This window comes from Aythya ferina (genome assembly GCF_964211825.1).
Source record: "Aythya ferina genome assembly, chromosome: 2".
In the NCBI taxonomy this organism is placed as follows: Eukaryota; Metazoa; Chordata; class Aves; order Anseriformes; family Anatidae; genus Aythya; species Aythya ferina.
Genome location: NC_140297.1, coordinates 120,566,734 through 120,588,620, shown reverse-complemented (window position 1 = coordinate 120,588,620; position 21,887 = coordinate 120,566,734). Strand labels below are relative to the sequence as shown.

General features: G+C 39.8%; 2 protein-coding genes across 5 annotated transcripts in view; one reads left to right on the top strand and one right to left on the bottom strand.

Moving 5' to 3' along the window:
• Positions 1-19,330, top strand: part of LOC311430762 (DGAT1/2-independent enzyme synthesizing storage lipids-like) — a 48,133-nt gene extending 28,803 nt beyond the window's left edge. For 2 of the 4 annotated variants that reach the window (XR_014689019.1, XR_014689020.1), the window contains one exon: positions 153-4,686. The gene's annotated coding sequence lies outside the window, so the exon portion shown is untranslated. Of the gene's footprint in view, positions 1-152; positions 4,687-7,086 lie in introns of those variants that run through there. The other 2 variants (XR_014689017.1, XR_014689018.1) reach the window with 2 other exon arrangements.
• XKR4 (XK related 4) overlaps positions 4,097-21,887 on the bottom strand; it is a 244,021-nt gene continuing 226,230 nt past the window's right edge. The window contains exon 3 of the mRNA XM_084507598.1: positions 4,097-21,633. Within this exon, the coding sequence (XP_084363724.1) occupies positions 20,687-21,633 (947 nt within the window). The 3' untranslated portion in view covers positions 4,097-20,686. The remainder of the gene's footprint in view (positions 21,634-21,887) is intronic.

Genomic DNA, 21,887 nt, shown 5'->3' with positions numbered 1-21,887 from the left:
AAATTAACACTGTCTGTAATCTAGGCAGCCAAGACGAAGCTAGAATGGTGCACAGGTATCAGGGGAACAGCACAATTACTTTCTTGGTAGAATTTGCTTCAGAGCAGGTTTCCAAATTAGTTCATTATTCATGACAATGTCTTCTTTTACAGGGAGATGCAAGTTGTCTCATCAAGAAAATGCGGCTGGTGGATGCAGGAGTCAAAGCTTATTTTTCCAAAAGCATCCTCTAATGCCACTGTACCTTGAGACGCTTTGAATATTCAGTCTGAAAAACAATGCCCACATTTTTCAGAGCTACTGAGCATCTCTGGGTCCCACCTGAGAGGACCAGATCTGCAGGCCCTGACCACCCTCCAAAACACCAGGGTAAGCTCCAGCTAAACCATGTTTCCTGCAGACAGACATCATTGCCCAGTGACTTTTTTGTTGCTGATTCCAGGTGGAAACAAACATCCCTGCAGAGCACTGTGCAAGACGAGAGACTCAGTAATGGACTAAGCTGGAGACAAAGAGACTACCTGCAGTAAAGACAGATGCTTCTGGCACCAAGCCAGTACTCAGACAACTTTCCCCTTTTTATTGACTTCTGCTTCCAACAACGGAGTTGATCACATTCCAAATTGGGACTCCTGTGAACTTTACAGACACAGGAAATTTAAGGTCAATACAAGATTAACTTGCTTAAAACTATGAGATAGTTTGGAGATGAACTGCAGGAGCCATAATAATCCATTAGCTCAATTTCAATTTATTTATAAAGCTAAAGTACTCAGGCTTATCCCTCTATACTTTGGGACATTATCATTGATCTTTCCCTCTCTAAGCTGGTCTACTTGGTTAATAATGCCAGTCCTGTGAATGCCTGTGGCAGTCACACAGCAGTGGGAAACACTTCCCATGCTTATTGATGTGCTCATGGCAGTATAGTTTATGCTCACAGCACTTAACAGGAACCCAGCTGAAAATGAATGGCTTGGTTCCTGGAAGACCCACTAAGTACAAGCATCCATTTGTCTTTAGTTTTGTGTGTAGCCTGTGAATGAGAAATCTTGCTATCTTGGAAAAGCCTACCGCTTAGAAACAAACATGAAGTCTACGATACGCATGGTCCAGTGTGCAAGATGAATGCAATGGCACACAGGTAAAAAGATGCCTGTCTGGTTTGTCTGGCTCTACATGCTCTGGAGCTATGTTTTTGTCAGTAAACTCTGACAGTAAATTCAGTAAATTTTGTCAGTAAATGAGTTCTCTTCCCCCTTTCACAATGACAAGAAGCACTGGTGAGCACAAGAGAATAACTTCAATGTAAACTAGTTTAAATAGGTATTATTGTGTGAACAACCTACTTAAGAGTGTAGTCTATGTTACAGCTCACTTGCCCCAGAACATGACAGACAGCAGGTTTCCAACTCATCTTTATGTCAAATTCACTTGTGGTTCTGTGCTTGACTCTGGGTCTGAAGTACTCCCACAGCAAGAATACTATACAGTGTAAGTATTTTCCTGCCTCAAGTACATAGCACAGAAGTCACTGAATAAATGCGTCTTGTCCCTGTGAAGTATACAGGAGAAGAACTGTCCATCTCTGGTTGGTTTCCAAGATTCCCATTGTGGTGGTAGGAAGGCACTGCTCCTTCCCATACACATAGGTCTCTGGGTACTTTATGAGCAGTTAATACTGCTCATATGAGCTAAGTAAGTAGGAGAAAAAAACATTCTTTGATAATTTTGCCAAGTCACCTGGGATTTTTATTACCAAGTCCCTATATTTTTTGTTTGTTTGTTTGTTTGCTTGTTTGTTTTCAGATTGTTTTTCTACAGGAACCATAGCCATTTCTCTCTTTTAAGGCAGGAAAGGTGGCAACTGTTCTGAATAAGCATGATTCAAGCAACTTGCAAAATTTTCTCCATTTCTTTCCTCTGTTAAGAATCTATTTAAAATGTCTGCTATCTTTTCTTAGCTCAGAAAGAATTTGCTTTGCTTCTCTCATGTGGAAAGTTTACATTTAAAACATTCTGGAGGAGACTTTTGCTTGAGAGTTTAATAGTTTGCCTAGAAACATGTCAAGTAAATCCCTTTTACCCCAAGGTAACTAGTCTCACACTATGGCAGCTACCCACCCACTTAATGCTTTTTCACCTCATGAATTATATACCCACGGGGTGTCATCAAATGACTTTACAGTGCTCAAGGCTGGTTCTGATGTCTTCTGCCCCCTAGTTCACATGAGTAGTTAAGAAAAATTTTTATGAGCATCTTTCTTTCTGGATTCTACTGGTTTCTTTGGTGGGCAGTCACAGAATTACTGGGCAGGGGATCTTGTGACAGTAGGACAGTTACCATTTGTGTTGCTGGGCTGTTGCTTCCCCATTGCACTTTGCCAAGCTACAATAACAATCTGCTCCCTCCTTAGCCAAAGTACAAGATAATATGAAAAACAAAACCTTGAAGAATCCATCAGTCACTTATAATCACCATGTGCTGTCAAATTCAGTTACTCAACATATATATATATATATATATATATATGTTTCCTCTCTTTGAACTCACGCTAATTATTAGTTGCTGCTTGTTGGGTTGTTTTCCCCTGGTCTCCCTTTCTTGGTCACCTAAGAGAGGGCAAGAAGAAGCACCTAAGGAGTGGGAGCATGGCTAAGGGGCAGAAAGGCTGAAAGATTTGGGTGCTGTCCTTTGTTGCACAAACTCCAGGTGCTGCCTGGGGTGACATTGCACACACGAATGTGGCAATGAAGTCCAAGAGGACTGTTAAGACCTCTTGGTGGTGCAGGCAAAGTCAGAACAACTTGTGTAATAATCTAATAATTAAAGCACTTATGCAGGAGGCATTAGAAGAAATTAAACCCTCCTCAACCCTAGGGGGTTTGAACACAGGAAGATCAAGGAAGCTGCTTCTTCTCTGGTGTTTTTCCAATTACCATGCTAAGGACAAGGCTGGGTGAGGCCCACCTCTCCCTTGCCCACCACCCTGTGGGGCTCACTGCATAGTAAATAGTAATCCTTTCAGGAGTCTGAAAGGCGAATAAAAGCAGCAGAGCACCGCCTCCTGTTCTCTGTGAGCAGTGGCCTTCTCAAGTAATGGAGGGGTTTCTGTCCTGGGTTTCTGCACTGTTCACTCTTTCTATATTCATTGTGGTTGAAATGCTACAAGAGCCCTGACAGCAGAGTCCAGAAGTCTCCCCCTTGCCTAGGGAGCACCCCCAGTGCCCAGCAGCAGGGTCAGACTCCTCTTGCTTCTCTTTCCATGGTGTTGTGGACCCCCAGGGTTCAGGCAGGGTGTCTGGCCCCATGCTGGAGAGCACTTAAGCCCTGAGGGGCCAAGGAGCAGGGAGGGCCTGCTGGGCTGCTCCCTGGGCAAGGGCAGCTTTTTGGGCGGTCTTCCTCTGAAACACCATTCAGGGCCCTGACCGCAGTGGCCGGAGCACCCCACTCTGGGTGAGGTGGCCATTGGTTTGTCTGGTGGTTTCCTCAAGCTCGCTGCGGTGACAACACCAGTAAGATTGTCTAAGTCCCATGGGGAACTGTCAAGTCTTCTGCAGGTCCCAGGGGTAGCCTGGAAGCTGCTTGAACCACTCCTGTGCTTAGGGATGGTGCTCCTGTGATGGTATTGCTCGTATCATAGAATGATTAATGGAGGGAAGAGTCTCTGGAGATCATCTGGCCCAACCCCCAGTCAAAGCAGGGACAGATTTGCTCTTGTCTGTTAATGTCAGAAGCTCAAAAGACGGCATCATTCGCTGACCCACCATGGGAGAAGAGTTTTAAGAAAGACTCTGGAGCCATGGTAAAATGACCACAGTGTACTTTATTTAATGATTTTGGTACCTTGTGTTGCAATAAAATAAAAAAAATCTACAAAATCCAAATATATAAAATTTTCAAGTTTTCCTTTTAAGTTTTACAAGAAAAATCAAGTTGTAACCAAGGAAATTTGTTAGTATGAAGCACTACTTTCAACTTCATTTCATCACAAATTGCAACTTACTTAACAGACCAAAAGAACTATGGTACTGCAGTACATCAAATACTTCACACACTGTGTTCTTTACTATAGCACATGTAACCTCTGCCAGGGAGACAGCGGTCTCTAGCCAATAAAGACACTCTTCACAATCTGAACTCTAAAGGAATGTTTGTATACATGGAATCAGAATATATATATTTACAGGAAGATTTTTTTTAATAACTATTTTGATTCTTCATTTCAAATAAAATACCAAATACATTTTTACAATGTTTACAAGTCAAAGCACAAGTTCAGCAATGATTATCATTCACCTCAAGTCACTGTGCTTGTACTGGGGGGATATCTACACTGCTCCATAAACACAAATGTGATCTTCCATAACTTCATTTCCGCAACGGTGACTAAGGAGTATAAGCACAGTAACAATTATTTTAGCACAATCAGTGTATAATGCAACAGTTTACAACAGAGAACTGAGAAACTATTGGTCCATTCTGTTCAATTTGCTGTTTATCTGCCAACTGTTACGTTAGTTGTTGTCACATAAATTGTGTACAAGATAAGAGTTAAATAACACAACTTGAATAGGAAAGAGCACACATTTTTTAAGGCAAATTAATAAGCAGCTTATGGTGTTTTTCATTAAACTATACCCCAACAGAACCTAAAAATAAAATGTATGTTCTGCAACTGTCAATAATTATGTCTTGTTAAGTTGTTCTCCTCTATAAATTGATCAACATGGCTTTAAACCTGGTTATTCAAAATGGAAAGAACTCCTCCCCCCCAAATCCCCAAATATAGAAAGTGCATGACTTTTTATGTGCCAAAACAAAACAAAAGGCAGCTGAGGTAGTTAGATGTAAAATGTATTTACGAAAAATAACTGAAAACTTAAATCCAGGACATATACAGTAAAAATCCACCCATTTGGAATTAATTTTATATCATGCAACAACTTAAAGCCAAGCAGGAGTCTTTATGATTTCTGAACAAAACAAGGAAATGATTTTAGTAATAATAACATAGGAATGAACACGGAATATACTACTGGAATTTGAATTTCAAGTATTTGAGTCTATTTGCATGTGCATTTTTTTTTTTTTTTTTAACAGGCTTTTGTATTGTTAGGAAGTCATTTACTTTTTATCACGCATCACATAAGATCTGGTCTACCTCTGGGACTGCAGCTCCTGAAAGGCAGAAATACATCACGAATGCCTGAAGATGCATCACTGCCTGTGCCCAAAGACAACACCATCTCAGCTTGAGTGAGATGCACCCACTTCTATGCACCCATCCTCCACTGAGGCCACCTGAGTGTCCAGAGAGGCCCAGGGGTCCCATGCCTATGTCTTGTGGGACTGATAGGAGAGACTTTCTGGAGGCATGCCTGGGATGTTCCTACATGTCTGAATCTGCAGGGGACGTACACAGGTGATAGGGATCCCCTCTGCCAATGTTCCAGCACATTCTGTGTAAAACCCAGCCCATGCAGGTGGCAAGGCAGAGCAATGGGGCCACCCAGTTGCACTGTCCCATGCACTACGCACCTTGGACCACAGAGTATCTCCCCTTAGACCTCCCCACACTCACCCAGCACTACTGCCTATCAGGAGGCATGGTGGCCTTTTCTTATCTGGCAAGAGGGCTGGTGACCTCCCTCCTGCAGACAGGAGACTCTCTGAGGAAGTGTTGGCTTGAATCTACCCAGGATGAGCAGGGATTTGGACCTGCACCTTGGTCCTGAAGTTCTGGCCAACAGCACAGAGACATCCCTGGCTTTCCCTTCCAACTCCTGCCTGACCACACGAGTGAGGCAGCTTTCTCTACCTAAGTGCAGAGCTTGTCTACAAGCACAAGAGGAGACTGCAGGCTCTGGAAATGAATTTCACAAATAAGCCTATTTCTAGGACATGGGCCAAATTGGAGATGTGTTCTTCTTGTCAGTAGTGACCACATAATTAATTCTTCCCCTTATCAAATGTGCATTGTGCTGGCTTTCATGCAGCCTGCTGTTGAATCCCACTGCTGATCCCTGCAACAACATTGGCACATGCAATTTGGAATCATGAATTCTGCTCTTGGCACCTGACTACGAAAATCACAGAAGGGAGCATCAAAAACTTAAATTATTTATTTTTTTTTATTTTTGTGATAGGCCTGTGAAAACATAGGGTTTGTACTTCTGAAATGTGTATTTTTTTTTTTTTTATAACTTATGAAAGAGAGAAATGTATCCACACCTTCTTTAATGTTTGTGTTCTATTAAAAAAGGAGATCCTGAAGCTCTTTTTAAAAGTTTTTTTTTCTTTCTTTCTTGATTTTACTTTCTAATCTTCCTGTATTTTGATGATGATTTTCAAAAGCAATGTGTGGCTTTTCCCAACTTCATTTCTGGTGGCCCAAAATGAGGAATCACTAATGTTCAAAGTGTTTGAACCTAAAAACTAAGGTGACAGGGTAAAGCCACTGGTAGTTTCCAATTACCCTTGTACACTCTGCACATCATGGCCTTTAATTTTTCCTGCTTTTGCTACAGAACTAAGTGGAAAAGTAGAGCACTGGAGTGGGAGACTTCATGGGGCAGTGTGGTATTGCAGCTTCCCCCAAAATGCTTACCAGGGGCTCCTGCTCAGTTACTCAATTGTATTTTTTTAGGGGGTGAGAAGAGGGGAGGGAGGGGTATTGTGAGAATCTCAGTTTCTCAGAAAAGACAAGGCTGTATTGTTTTATGTAAACCTAAGCAGAAAAAGGTTAATAGCCTAATTTTGGAGGGGAAAGAAGTATTTTTCATGCCTTCATAAAACCCAAGATGCTGAAAGGCACACATTTGAAACAGCTGTGAAAAAGTTTTTCTTCATGTGAAAACAGTAAAGGCAATCCTTTGTTTTTCCCTCTGCATATCAATCTGTGAAGGACAGAAAACTGCAACTGGCATCTTTGAGGACCGCATTGCACCAGCTAATAAACTTGTTTCTGTTCTTACCTCTAAGGACTAGGCATCAAGCTTGATGTTTCAGTGTTTTTGTATTTAATTCTTCATCTAATCCTTCACTGCTTTACAACTTTTATTTGCTGGCTTTCCTTTTCACAGTGGCAGGCTACAAACACCACCCACAAGTCTCAGCACTCGAAGGCAGTATCTACGCCAGGAAGAGGCAGACCCTCTCCCCATCACCAGTTCAGCTGTGTCAGTGGCAGCCAATTGGGAAACTGGAATAAAGGAGGATCTGCCTGTACCTGCCTGACCCTACCCTCTTGTCATTGAGGTGCCTCTGTCCCTGCCTTGTGGGACCCAGCACTGAAGACTGAGATGGGGTTGATCAGGATTCAAATGCTAGATCCATTTTCAGTGGTGTCAGTAGTGAAAGTAGGGCACACAAGTATCAGGAAGGGCTGGCGCAGCAGACTGGTGGGCTGAGCAAGGGGACTCTTGCCTGAGCTTAGCTTAGTATTTTTGCCTCCCCAGCTTGCCACTTTTTCCCCTGCTGCCTGAAAGCCCAATGATTTAGGCTTTAGTGACGCATGACTTTTTCTTGAAATTAAAATGTGAGGCTTGAAGGATACTTTTTTCATAGAAAATATTGAAGTACTATTAACACCTTAATAAGACATTAAGACAATTTAAACAGCTATTTAAATTTATTCTGGAACCCAGCCAGGTGTTTTGGACTCATCCAGTGACTCACAGAATTGGAAGCTCTAGTATTATTTCCAGTGGACTGTTTTTAATACAAAGCCTGATATTCCCTCCCCAGACGTTTTCTTTGACTTAGCCTAATCAGAATTGCATGGACAATGACTGACACTTCACTTGATAGTGGAGTACAAGTGAGCTGTAAAATAGTGACTAAAGAGATTCCTTAAAAATAAATTTCATCTGGATAGGCATTGTGAAATTTAGAAGCAAAATGCACACATGCTTACTCCTGGGGCTTACTGGAGTCCATTAAAGATGAAAGCATCTATTTGCTATGGTAGACCTTCAAGCAAGCCCTTTATGACTATAAACTGTCTATAATCAAGGCAAATCACAGTATAATGAATGCTCCTGTCCGAAGTGCTGGTGTAAGTATGACTTATTGGTGTGTTCACCAGGCAGAATTTCATTATCAGTCCTTTGAGAGTGCCTTTTTTGTTGTTGTTGTTGTCATCACTGTTTTATTTTTATTTATTTTTATTTTTTACTTAGCTGTAGACCATTCAAGAAGGTTTTGTAAGCATAACTGTACAACTGTTACCAAGTCTGAGTCTTTTAGGATCATTTGTGTCACATGAATTTGCTTTGCAAGGCTCACTAGTTTTACTAATGAGGGGTTGATGATCTGAAGAACAAACTTTGAGCTGTGTACCTTAAGAGATGAAAGGTGGAAGCATGCACAAATTAGTTAGCCTTATCTGAGTATACATTTTCATATAATGACTGGAAAATACACTCTTTTTAATTACTACTGGGTTTATTAATAGTTTTTGTAAGAATCCATTTGGAATGTGTTGAGAGGAAAGGCTGTTCCGATGTCAATTAACTAACATTCTCCTCACACATAGCATATTCCATAAGAACAATATACAATGAGGAAGAGCAATTAAAGGTTTTTGTTTGCTTCTTTGTTTTTATGTGTGTGTATCAATTTCATTTTTTTTTATTTTTTTTTTGAGGGGGTGGGAGGGAGGGGTGTTGCCTTTTATTTATTTATTTATTTATTTATTTTGAAATAAAAGAAGATTGCAGAGAGCTGCACAAAGTGTTGAAGCACAACTGCACCCTGGAAAATTACTGGAAAATGAGCACGTTAAGGAACTTTGTTTATTGCATCTCAGTGGTATCCATGTCCAATGCTTGCAGTGAGAAGATGACTCTCCCATTTGCTAATGCCCTGGGTCAAATCCAGAAGTCAGACTGTGCTTTGCATGGATCTGCAGCATGACGAACAATTGTTAAATTAGCATTTGATTAAAGATGCAGGTAATGAGCATGGGAACAAGAACAGAACCAGCTTCCATTGCTGAGATAACCTTATAGATGGAAAGGCACCTGCAGGAAAATACAGTGATGCTCATTTGTTAGAATAAACATTAGCTTGTTAATAATACACAACTCAAAGAATAGGCAGCAAAATATCTGTCCCACCATGTAGAACAAATTACACAGAGGACAGTTTGTGTCCTTGAGAATCAATGGGAATTGATTTAAAGGAACTGCAGTCCAGTTAAAGAAGAAACATAGTGGATCTGTGCTTGCTAGGAGATCTGTGCCTGCTAATCTAATGGGATCCACAATTAGTGGTTGTTCTGCCAGTTTCTCAGAAACAAGGAATATTCAATTTCAGGCTATTATGGGCATATACCACAGCTTTTGGAATTATGAAGCAAGATGAGTCGAACAACAAAATATGACAGCTATCTGTATTTTTTTTTCCCTGTTTTGCACTGGCTAACATTAAATCAATATTTGCATAATTAACTTGCTTTTCCTTCTCTAATTATAGAGTTTATCTCAATAGCTAGGTGTTATGCAAATGAATTTTTGTGTTTTGTACTACTAAATGAGAAAAAAAAAAAAAGTCTGTTTTATAACCTGAGTGTCATCTTCTCTCAGCAGTGGGGTTTGCATATGACATGCATAAGCACAGGAAGAAAATGGAACCAAGGAAGAAAATCAGAACAATATCTAATACATCTTGCAAACTTGTTTAAGTGCATCTTAGAAGAAATCAGAACTGTTATGACGTGCTACACTTACAGATCATGCATGAAGCTTATGGATGCCTCCACAGTGATTTCTGTAGAGAGTCAGGGTGATACTGTTTCTACTTCTAAACAAGCAAAAAATAATAACTTATAATACAGTTGAAAGTCCTTCAGCAGTGATTTCTGTGATGAGCGGAGTGACAGAATACCTGAGCATGAAGAAATACCATGAGGACTCACCTACTCTAAAGGTTCACAGCTGTTCCCTAACTATAAGGCTTTTAGCATGTCATCTACTGGTTTCCATCTTTATTTTTCATCTACTTTTCACCTTTACAAGTGCACACACACCTCTCTCCCCACCACATATGTGCTCCTGACCTGTACACAAATGAGCATGTGCGGAGTTATTGAGCTAAAGGAAGATGCACTTGCGAATCCACTATTAGCTTATGCATGTACTGCATTAAAAGCTGAGATCATGAAATAATGCACAAGCACTTGAACAACACTGAGCCTATAATATTCCATACATAGAAAAGCCCATCTTATGAGCCTGTTTTATGTGATATGTTTTTGTGGAAGCCATCTGAGATTTATCCTCTGTAAGGAACAATAAAAAGAAAAATTCTTTGACCTATAAGCTATTATAAAGATCTATGATCTCTACATTTAACAATCATTGACATAACAACCATAAAAAATCCTTGTCTCTCAGGCCTTATTTTGAGACACTTTTTTATCTTATTGCTAATAAACATCTCCTGTCAATAGCAACAGTTATATCTATGAAGTGTCATTCACTGTCTCCCTGTATGTTACAGTTCGTAACATGCCTAGAGCTTTCTTAACCAACATCGTTACTAGAGAAAAGAGTAACTGCACCATAAAAAGTGTTTTGGCATTTGATTTTTTTTCCTGTTGAAAGACTCTGCTCCTCCCTTTATTCACGGAAACAACAGGAGCAGCTTTTCCACAGTGTTTCACAAACACCTCTTTAACCCTGACCAGAGGAATCACTTCCTAGCTTTCAAGTCTTTTGATCTCCCTGCTGAGGTTACCAGTGCTTCCACAATAAAAAAGTACATACTGATTAGTCATCGACTAATGTACGCACTTCTGCATCCTCTGCAGACATTAGATTTTTTTTCCCCTTCTGCTTCACATCAAAGTAGCTAAAATCCACCTGTATGTTAAAGGCCATGAAGAAAAAAAAAAGTTTCTCCATTCATTCACTTGATTTCTAGTGTCCTAATGTTCTATGTTTTTTTTATATTGTCATTTCTCCAGGAGAAACTGTTCCACAAGAGGTATGGTCATTTCAGAAATGAAACTGGTCTGCTCTTGGGCAGAATGACTCTTTGGTTGGTAAGGAAACAGGTGACCAGAAGAGGAGGTGTCGATCCCCACCAACAGTACCTAGAGCTGTCTCAGCCCCAGCAATCCTCCTTAAATACAGCTCCTGGCTCATCCAAGACAAATCAAATGGATGAATGATTCATGATGAACGATTCAGATGAACGATGAGAGCTTGGCTGGGGTGAATGTTGCCTTTCTTGTAGATGTCCCTTTGCAGTGTGGGCACCATGCTGCACACAGCTATCAACGGTTTTCTCCTCCCCCCCAGCTGATTATCGTACACTCATGGGAGCTCGATTACTATATTACAAGTCACAAATTTGCGAGATTAAAAATGTCTGTTGAATTAATTAACTGCAAATCAACCCAAGCAAAGCTTGACAAGTTTCAAGCTGTTCCAATAAAATAAAATAGGAGGAATCAATAGCAGCCACAAATATGTGAGCATATGCTGGCACTACGCAGCTGTAACTGGTGGCAGTTTCCATTTCTGCTGATAAATGAAGGTTTCTCATTGTCTGTGCAGTGCTGTCTGAAGGATAAACCCTGCCCAGAGCATCGTGGCAATCCCATGGATGTCCTCAGTGAGGTATCTCCTCCATATGTCCCAAAGCAGGGATGCCGGAACAATGTTAGGGGTGATTAGTGGCCACTTCTGAACTTGTCTGAGACAGCCACCATGGTTAGTTTTGTATCTGCCTATAAATCAGGTCCTGCGGGAAAGTTATGATCATTTCCAAGTGCTATGCTGAACGAGTGACAGAATACCTGAATGATGGTTGGGTGAGGAGCTAAGCTTCCATACACCCCATGCTTTCATGAAGACCAATCAGCTATTTTTGTATTAAGCAAGGGATTTGCGGAATTGGGGCTTTGCACCTTTTTAAAGCTTAAAAAATGTTTATGCGTATCACACAATTGAAAACAAAAGCCTTTGGTTAACTGGCTAGTAATCTTTTCCTCAGCTTTATAAACTGTTAAATTAATTCTTATCAAACATTAGTTAAGAAACAATCTGGGATACACAGATAATAATGCAGAATGCATACTGAAAAAAAGCAACAGTAATTAGGATTTCAGAAACAGCTCCTGTGTATTCATGGTACAGTTAAACTGACAGAGGTATTATCATTAAATGCATGCATCTGAAATTTATCTTCAGTACATAATCCATGGACTAGCAAATCTGTTCTTCTGACAGCATGTGCCAGGCAACTGTATATATGATGGCTAACAAACACTCTTTTCAGTATTTTTAGTCAAATTTCAAGTAAATCATGCTGATTTATTACAGATTAGTTCCTTGATAAATTACTGACATCAATAACACTGATACTCAGTGAAACAAATATAACCAACATTAAATGAAACAAAGGGTTAATCAGTCCCTTTGTCATTTGCCTATGATTTTATTTTTCTCTACTAACTGTGACAAATCCTTATTTATTTGATACAATTCTATTTTTTACTCTATTCTTTTACCAAAATATTTAAGATGATGAAATATAGCATTAGACCTTTTTCCTCCACAACTTTTCATTAAATTACTGACATAATGCATCTCAAAGTTGTTTCCAATAATGACTGGAATGTGTTTTCTGATAATGTTTTCTGATAAAGCGCTTTTCCTTTTGCACTTATCACCTGATTACCCTTGATGATGGTGCTCCTGATGCTTTTTCTTCAGTTATAGAATTTGAATGAAATATACGATTAAATCCTAATAGAATCTCAGGACTCATTGTCACAACTATACACACAAATATATACATACATACATGAGTATAAACACATGTGTATATATATATATTGTGTGTGTGTATAGTGTGTATATATGTAAACACATCCGATACTGTAAATTTGCTCTCAAGTAAGAACCATGATGGTATTATTTTTATTATGGGAAAAGCAAACACTGTAACAAAGAGTACTCTTTACAGCATGCTCCAAGCTGCAGACACTTATCTTACTGCTTGTGTATGTCATACCCTGTGCAATTTGCACACAGCTCCATTCAAACATATTATCCAGAGAAGCCATGTCTACTCCATGTGCTTCCCTAGACTACATACAGCCCATTTGTCCTTTACTCTGCCCAAAGTGCAAAATTTGTTCTGCAAAAGACATGGGATCACAAGGGGAGTGTACCACGGGCTCGGGAAGCTACAGAGATGGCCACGTGGTGTAGCTCTGGTGCACATATGAGGTCTGCCTGAGCTCCCACAAGAAACCAGGTGAACGTGTCCAGGGTAGCAGACAGTGCATTAAGAGACCTGACTGAAGGCAGCATGTATTGATTCAGGCTTTGTCACAGTGCTAACCATGTTCATACAGCTTTTGGTCAGGTTGGAAGGTGAGCAGAGGGATTTTGCATCTGCCCTGAATTTTTGCTGTAGACATTACTCTGGCTGCACAGGCAATGGCACTGGACGTGTGCAACAACTTCGGAGTCCTCCACACTAAGGGGACTGAATATGTCAAAGCACTGGAAGTATGTCTACATTGCACAGCATAGCCTTTAAGTTTTCCACAAAGAGGGAGAACAGCCTCAGCACAAGAGGGAGTGAGCGTGCCCTTCTCCTCAGTAGCATGCAGCCCTATAGCTTTCCCCTGAGAGACAGTAGATAGAGATATGAATCATTGCTAGCTGAAGAGATAACTGAGCCTGGCTCTCCCCTCAGTCTTTACTTGCCCCAAGCCTACTGCAGGAAGAGCATTTGTGAGTGTACCTGTGCAAAGCTCCATCCAATAGAACCCCAGAAGACCCCTGCCCTTCAGGTATGACAGGCTCAAAGGACCAGCTCGAAGAACAATACCAACTCAAAGGATCCTGGTGGGCACAGTGGGGAGACAAGAGCTGAGCTGTGAAGACCAAGATCTTTCTAATCAAGGCTGGGAGCCAAATTGTAGATGCCTGAACCTTCCAGATGAGAAAATTCAGGAGCTCTGGTTCTTGCAGTTTAGAAGATCACAGCATTAGCTTGAGGCCACTAATGTGCCTGCGCTGACTCCTGGGTGTATGGCACAGCTATCTGCTCCCAGTGTGCTGTGGCTTCATCCAACCCATGCACGTGGTTTTCCTCTCTGTGGGCTCTTTTGTGCATGAGGTTGGGGAGGAACTGGGGGACTACTTGCCCAAGCACTATGCTACATCTGTGAAGGCTCTTCCAAACATTTGATTAGCAGCTTTTCTATGGTGAGGAAATCACTTGTTGGTGAATTGGATGTGGCCTTGCTTGTAGAAGAACTGATTCCTCATGTAGAAAAGCTGCTGGCATGCCTAGGGCTATGGCGTGCCCAGAAGCACAATCGAGAAGCAATTGCTTCCAAAGCTGTATGAAATACAAGGCTAAAATCTACAGATACAAATATGTTTGTATCCATAGCAGTCATATCTTTGTTTGTACGAATGTAGAGTGTAGTTACATTGTCAAATCCATTGCATTTCTAAGTTTATCCCAACTATTCCTGGAAATGAGAGTTTTGGTTAGGTTTTATTTTTTTGGTTGTTTTTATCTTACAGTGCCCTGCATGTAGAGGTTTAAATTTGATCTTAATCTTGGCTGGCCACTCATCTCACAATTTCCTGCAAATATTTATCAATTCATACAGCACCTATAACTCCACTGAAATTATACACAAGCTCCCCTCTTACATCTGTAACATATGCAAATCACCCCCTAAATGTGCTGAAGAGGGCTTTTTTTCCCTGCGTTTTGCATATCTGTCCTCGTTGCTCCAGGATTCAGAGTAGGCACATGGCTTACTAACGAGTATATACGACTTTCTGCATAAGAATTAGATGCTATGCATTCAGAACAAAATGTAAGTACAGGAGCCAAGCTTATGTATTTAGGAAAAATTCCTTTTAATGAAGGTGCTGGTCAGCAGTTGGTTTGTATAAGGATCATTGGAAACAGCTGTGGTTTCATAGACATTTCTTAGTGTCCTTAAAAGATCACAAAATGACAACTCAGTCAAAATGGATATATTCATAAATGTTTGAACTAAGGAGGAAAAAAAGAAGAAATGTTTTGATTCATGCTGCGGTAGCACTGCTTAGTGTACGTGCAATTATTCACTTGCATTTTTTTCTCATGTTCATACCAGAGTAAAAGTGAAGAAATCCCACCAAACACCTGCAGTGAGGTAAGTATGGTAAAACAGGTTTACAAATGATCCCAGTGGACTGCTCACATGCTAAAAAAGTTTTGCAAGTGATCTGTAAATCAACGACACTATTCCCCTAACCTTGCATGAGCAAGACCTTGTGAGGTCATCTCCATCTCTCCCGTAATGAAGTCTGCTCATACCAGATGTGAGAAATCAGCTTCGATGCAGATCACTCAGCAATCTGAAGCCAAGTGGAAATGATGACTGTATTTCAAAAAATCACTACGTGTGAATTGCAGTAATCTGTTGCTTTTTTTTTTTTTTTTTTTTTTTTTTTTTAATTCCCAGACTTAAAAGAATCTGTTCTCATTTTGAGCTTTATCTGTTTTATCAGAATAAAGAGGAATGGATTCAATGCTGTAAAGAAAAGACCTAGCTCTATAAACAATCAAGGGAGGGTTTCATAACATAATGTCTCTGGTATATAAATGGCTGCTTGCCACTTACTCCATTTGGCTTTCTGCTGAGAGCACGGGCTTCATGCAAGCTAGTCTAATTGCTACAATTAGCAAAATTAAATGGCTTATTGTGTATTTAGACAATTCTTCCCACATTCTGCATTGTTACACTGCAGAATTAGTAATTACAGTGTTGAGCTTGTAAATTCATGGACACGTGTTGTGATTATTTTCATCACGCAACCCTTGTAGGGCCTCAACCTAACTAAGCTTGTTTAGCAAGGATGCACAAATGCAATTTAGTCTGCTTCCCACCATGCACAGGAGCAAGAGAGGCAGCAGCAGGACCTCAGCAACCTGCTGGGGTCTTTTCCTTGGCATTGCGCAGGCAGTGCAGGGGGTGCAGAGTTAAATCACATCATCTCAGTCACTCTGGATTACACGACTTCAGGGGCTGAGCAGAAAAGGGACAGTGGCTTTGGGAGCTGAATCACTGGCAGAGCCAACTAAAACTCAGTACAGTGCCATTTTTAAGGCTTCTAAGGAGTTGTATATTCAAGTCACAAATACTTCAAATTTTGTAATGTACTGTTCTAAAAATACAACAGGCTAGTTGTGAACATTTGCAGGCCAATAAAAAGTGAATGAATATGTTGGTTTTTAGAGCGATTGGGAGTCCCTTTCCAAAAATAGCAGCAATTTCACTTTGAACACCACTCATGAATTGCTCTTTTGGAAATATAATGGTACATTGGTGAGATTATCATATATTAAAAAAAGCAGGGTTTAACAGTTCATATATTAAAAATCGCAGCTCCAAAACATTTTTAATTTTCCTCCTCTGCTTAGAACTTTACAAAATCAGGCAGCTGAGGCCTAACATTTAATTTTGGAAGGAAAATTTTCTGTAATCCCAGTGCTATAGAAATTAATTAATAGAAAATTTGTTGATTTGCCAATGACAATAGCATTTATATGCCATCAAGCCCGAATAACCCAAGCACAAAAACACTGTTCTAGCACAAGAAGCATATTTTAACTGACATAAACAAAAGTGGAAATGAGTTTTTTTTTTTTTTTTTCATTATTAAAACTGCATTAAAAAAAAGTATTGCACATATTTTCAAATAACTCTTTAAAAAAGATTATCTTAATATAGAACAAATAACACTTATTTTAAAATAAGACAAAAAGTTTTCTTACATTTTCTTGTATGTTTTCTGAATGAACATGGGTATGCATTATGTCTCCTTTACCTAATTAGAGTAGTAACTATTACTTAAATTGCCCTTTTTTTTTTCTTTTTTTTTTTTTTTTTTTAATTTTTAGCATAAAAATCCACAGCTCTCAAAATTTTAGGACCAAGCCTTTAATCATATAAGTTACCTTCAGATTTGCTGGCAATTTGTTTTGGTTCATTAGGACAATACTTACATGACATTTGCTTCTAATAAAGAGATGTGATTGCTTTTATTTACCAGAATGTAATTATGAACTTTTTTATTTTCCTGTTAATCTGTAATGGAGTTTAAAAGACCTGATTTCTTTTTTTCATTATTTCAAAAAGAGAAGTTAATTTTTATTTTATTTTTTACTATTGCTGTCTTAATTAAACTTTATTGATAGACCTTAAAATTGTCTGTGTTAAAAAGAATAGTGCATATTGATTATTAACTGTCCCTAAGGCCATCATAGGATTCCAGTGTGGACTATGTTTAATCTTGACAAGCTCTATAAAAATTCTTACAGCCTTTAAAGTGACTGTTCACAGCAAAGCAAATTAGGAAACTGTCCACATAGTCATCTGAGCATTAAGATTACAATGGCCATCCTGTTCTCAGCACAAGTATCACTGGCATTACAAACATAACAGAGCAAGATTTTGGAGTACAGATTTTGACTTGGTATAAAATGATTTCTCCCCCTTGCAGACTGCATACAGAAGACAAGCTGTGTATGTGTACTGCCACTGCAAATATGTACTGCCACATGTGGCACCGTGCACTCAGAACCTGCAGTAGTTTGCTTGAGATAAATTTACAAGCATTACTAAAAAAAATAAAAAAATATGAAATGATGGGAGGGTAAGGAAAGTAAATGGTAGATATTAACAAACAAATGAACAATGCCTCTGCGTCCTTCCTTCCAAAGCCAAATGAGAGAAAATCAAACAAAAACACCCCAAACTTTCAGAAACAATGCAGTGCAAGCACTGTTCCAGACTGTAACCCTTTAAATTCGTCATTAAGCAACGTTTCTTCAGTTCTGTCAGCCCCAGCCAAAGGGCTTACAGCTCCAAGGAACAGTGAGACAGGATGAGAAAGACATCAGAAGAGGACAAGGCTTGCTGGTAGCTGTGATGTTGCCCCTCTCCCCAGGAGGTGCCAGAGGGACACAAGAGCCCATGTGGAGTGAGAGCACTGCCCATGGTGCCTCACTCATGCTAGCATTTCTAATTACTAAAGAAGTAGCAAACACATAGAATGGTTTCCCAAAGAAACCCTCATGTCTTGGGTTACAAAGCCTACAATTTGCCTTGTTTGCAAAGGAAAACGGCATTTTCTTTGTGCGACCCAGCATTGGATTCAGGAGTGAAGGTTCTACTGAATTTGTCTGGACAAAGGGTTTTCTCCCCATATCGTTTTTTAGCAATCCTTGCAGTGGTATATATATATATTGACAAAACATGAGAGCTTTTCTCTGTACAATCAAACATATCTGCATGGTGAGAAGGGCAATCACTTTGTACAAAACTTTGCGTTTGAACTATCAAAGAATTATTTTATTTAAAAATGATTATAGAGGCAGCTGGCCAGTGCTTAATTCGAAAATACCTAAGAAACCCTTCAAAGATGGGTGTTTTCTGATCTGCACAAAGTTCCTTTAGGCTTGCAGGTTCCTGCACTTCTACAGATGTTTTGTTTTGAGGAACTCACCCCAGCAAAGATCAACAGATATTGAACATTTCACTAATAAAAAAAGTCAACATTAAAAATGGCTAATTGAACGCATACAAATAAACAAAGGTGTGTAACCTCTGCTCTTTCATAGTACAAATATTAATAACAGGAAAGACTGAAATTTACCCAGCAGCATATACAGCAGTGACTACACTGAATATACCTGACAGTGAAGATTAAAACACCAATCATCAGGTCTTCTCCATCCTGACAATGCCATTTAAAACAGTAACTCTTCAGTTCTGCTTCGCTTTCCTAAAACGGATGGAAATAGTTATAGCAAATTGTTTCTTATGGAATTGCTTGGTGTCTTTACAAGCCACTTTCATTAGAAGCAGGATCCACGGTTTATGGAGTTTTCTAAAAGTACCCATGTAGGCTTTCATATGGCATTACACTGCAAAACAAATCCATAATGTGAAAACCAGGTTTGTATCAACCTGCAGAAGCTAGTTGATAAAATTCATGGACCAATTCTTAAAATCTAAGCTATAAAGAGAATGAAATGTATTAAAAGATTTGAGGTTTATAAAAAGTAACCTTTTTATATCATATTTTTACTTTACAAAAATATTGAAATAATTCATGAGTTTTTCACTCTGCACCAGCTTTAAAAAAAATACTATCAAATTTTGACTTGCACCTTTAATGCATCTGAAAGCACCATCAGGGGATACTTTTAACATAAAGAAGGATACCATTGACTAGATTTAGGGAGGTATTTAAAACCCAAAAGCTTGCAGCAAAAGCACTCTATTACAAGAGATTCAATGTAATTTTTAGACATATCTGGAAACAAGTCTTGAACAGGCAGAAGAGGGTCTTCCACATAGCTTGGTTATATTATACTTCACTGAATATACTTACTAAGAGGTGGCTGAAAGCCTTTAAAAGACATCACTTTCACCTTGGATGGGAATAAACAGAGCTGTCTCTACACGTTGAGAACTGGATCTCTCCTTCCTGCTTCTTGGTCTCGTAGGGCTCGTGCCACTTGTTATCTGTCCCTCAGGCAATATCAGTCTTGCAGTTATACAATGTTTGGCACTAGAAGGGTATGGCATGTCACAGTCTTTTGTCACCCCTGCATACATTCACACACTGAATCATGCATTCACAGTCTCGAAACAGAAAGAAGTTTCAGTGTGTTCATCTCTTTGTAGTTTCTTCTGAAATCTCTGAATGGGGTCCTCCAAAAAGTTTAGAATATGAAAACTATACTTCCCTGTTCTTTTACATATATATATATATTTTTTGCAGATTGAACACTGAATCATGATTATCATTTAATTTACATCACTACGTGCTAGAGCTCCTTATTTCTCCTGAAAACCATAAGTGAGCTGCATAGGATTTCTGTTGAAAGCAACATAAAGAACTTAAATTGCAGTTAAAAAGACTTTGAAATTCCACAGAAAACAAAAAGTTCTGGTGGTGTCAATGTTTATGAGCTAATTGATCAGAATTTAGTTTATTTTCCATTTATAACCTTACAAAGAAGATGATGTATCTTTTTAATTAATAACTATTTTGCAAACCTATTCTAACCTGAATGGTCTATTTATGGGATGTTGAAGACTATTATGCTCCTATTTTTTTTTTCCCCAGAAACCAGTTTTAATAACAGCAACATTGCGTGCTACAGTTTTGTTATTTTAGAAAAGTTTTTGTTTGTTTGTTTGTTTTTGCCATTGATTATGCAAATATCAATCATTCATTTCTAAAGTAAAATGCACTACTGGCTAAAGTTGAAAGCTCTGGTCTGAGCCTCCTTATTGGTTTGCCTGTAAGTACCGTGCAGTCAGAGTTTCATAGCAGCAATGACTCATGGGTGAGTTTTCCCAGATGGAGTAACCGATCTTTATGTGTGGGTGAGTGTTTTTTGTTTGTTTGTTTGTTTTTTGAGGCTTTCAGGTGATGCTGCTGTACCAGTGTCCTGCAGGCAGACTGCACACAGTGGATCAAATGATAATCATGATGGTAGCCAGACTAAGAACACTACAGCTTGCTGCTCTACTTGTTGTATGCGGTTTAGGTAAGCCTACAGTCCTACCGTCAACCCTTAACTGGGACTGTAACACCGGAGCTTCTTCAAGCTGTGTGTTTGTTTCGTTTATAATGTGGTTTCATATTCCAAGCGCTCCTGGATGAGGGCATCATCTTTATACTGTAGTCGTGGAGGAGCAGGGGAACATTCAAATGCTAAGATTGCCTTCCTCAGGCTTCTGTCCAACACGTGTCTCTCCCAGGCTGGGTACCTGTTCCTGAACAGGTCGATTTTAATGACTGACTCCTCAATCCTTGGTGGCCGGGATGAAGGTGTGGACGGTGCAGTAGGTCTCACCTGAAACACAGGCACACACCCATCCCGCTCCGCAAATTTTTGATCCCGCTCGCTTGTGACACTCCGGTTGTTGGAGATGGACCGGAGAGTGTTTGTTGCCACTTCTGTGGGTAGGGTGAAGGCAGCTGCAGGGTCCTCACAAGCACAGCTTGGCGACTGCCCAAACCTTGGTCCGTTGGGATGAAAGAAGGCATAGTACATTAGCATAAAAACAATGCCTGTTAAAAAGCTGCTGAACACTACGCACAGTGCTGGTATGGCAAATGCATCAGAGATTGGTGGAGCCTTGTACAGATACCAGAGAGCACTCAAGGCGGTGTTTTCCAAAAGGATCACAAAATAGTAAATGAAAAGCCTACAGCGTGTCCTTCCTTCCTTGACATTGAACCAGCTGAAGATATAGATTATCCCAACAACCATGTCAAAAACTATCTCCTCCCATTTGGTGATGCAAAACTCTGTCTCACAGTGGACAATCCAGAAGGTCATGATGCACCAGTGGAGCACGATGAAGATCCCAAAGTACAGCTGGAAAACCGAGGCAAAGAGAGCAAAAGTAATGACCCTTGCTGCAATGGTGAAGAAATGCCAGCAAAACTGGATTATAACAGCCATATAACTGATGGGTTTCTTGTCATCACGGGAGTCACGGAGAGCCTTTTGGTACGAAGCCAAAGCCCAAGCCAGGGATACAAGAGATGCTGCAGCAGTAAGACCTAGGAGGAAACAGGAGATGCAGTTAAGGCATAATGAGTATACCAGCACTTGGTTGAAACCAGTGACATCCTTGTGGGTTTAAATGCACTCTTTGCTACTCAGGTTGTAAAATCTCTTCCTTCTCCTTTAACTCAGCCAGGAATGAGAAGTTGACCTCTATTACTGAGGTTTCATTGCCCTTACAAGCATACTGGCATGTTAGATACACACGAACATGAGTGGCTAGCAAACTATACTCTGAAATGCTTCTTTG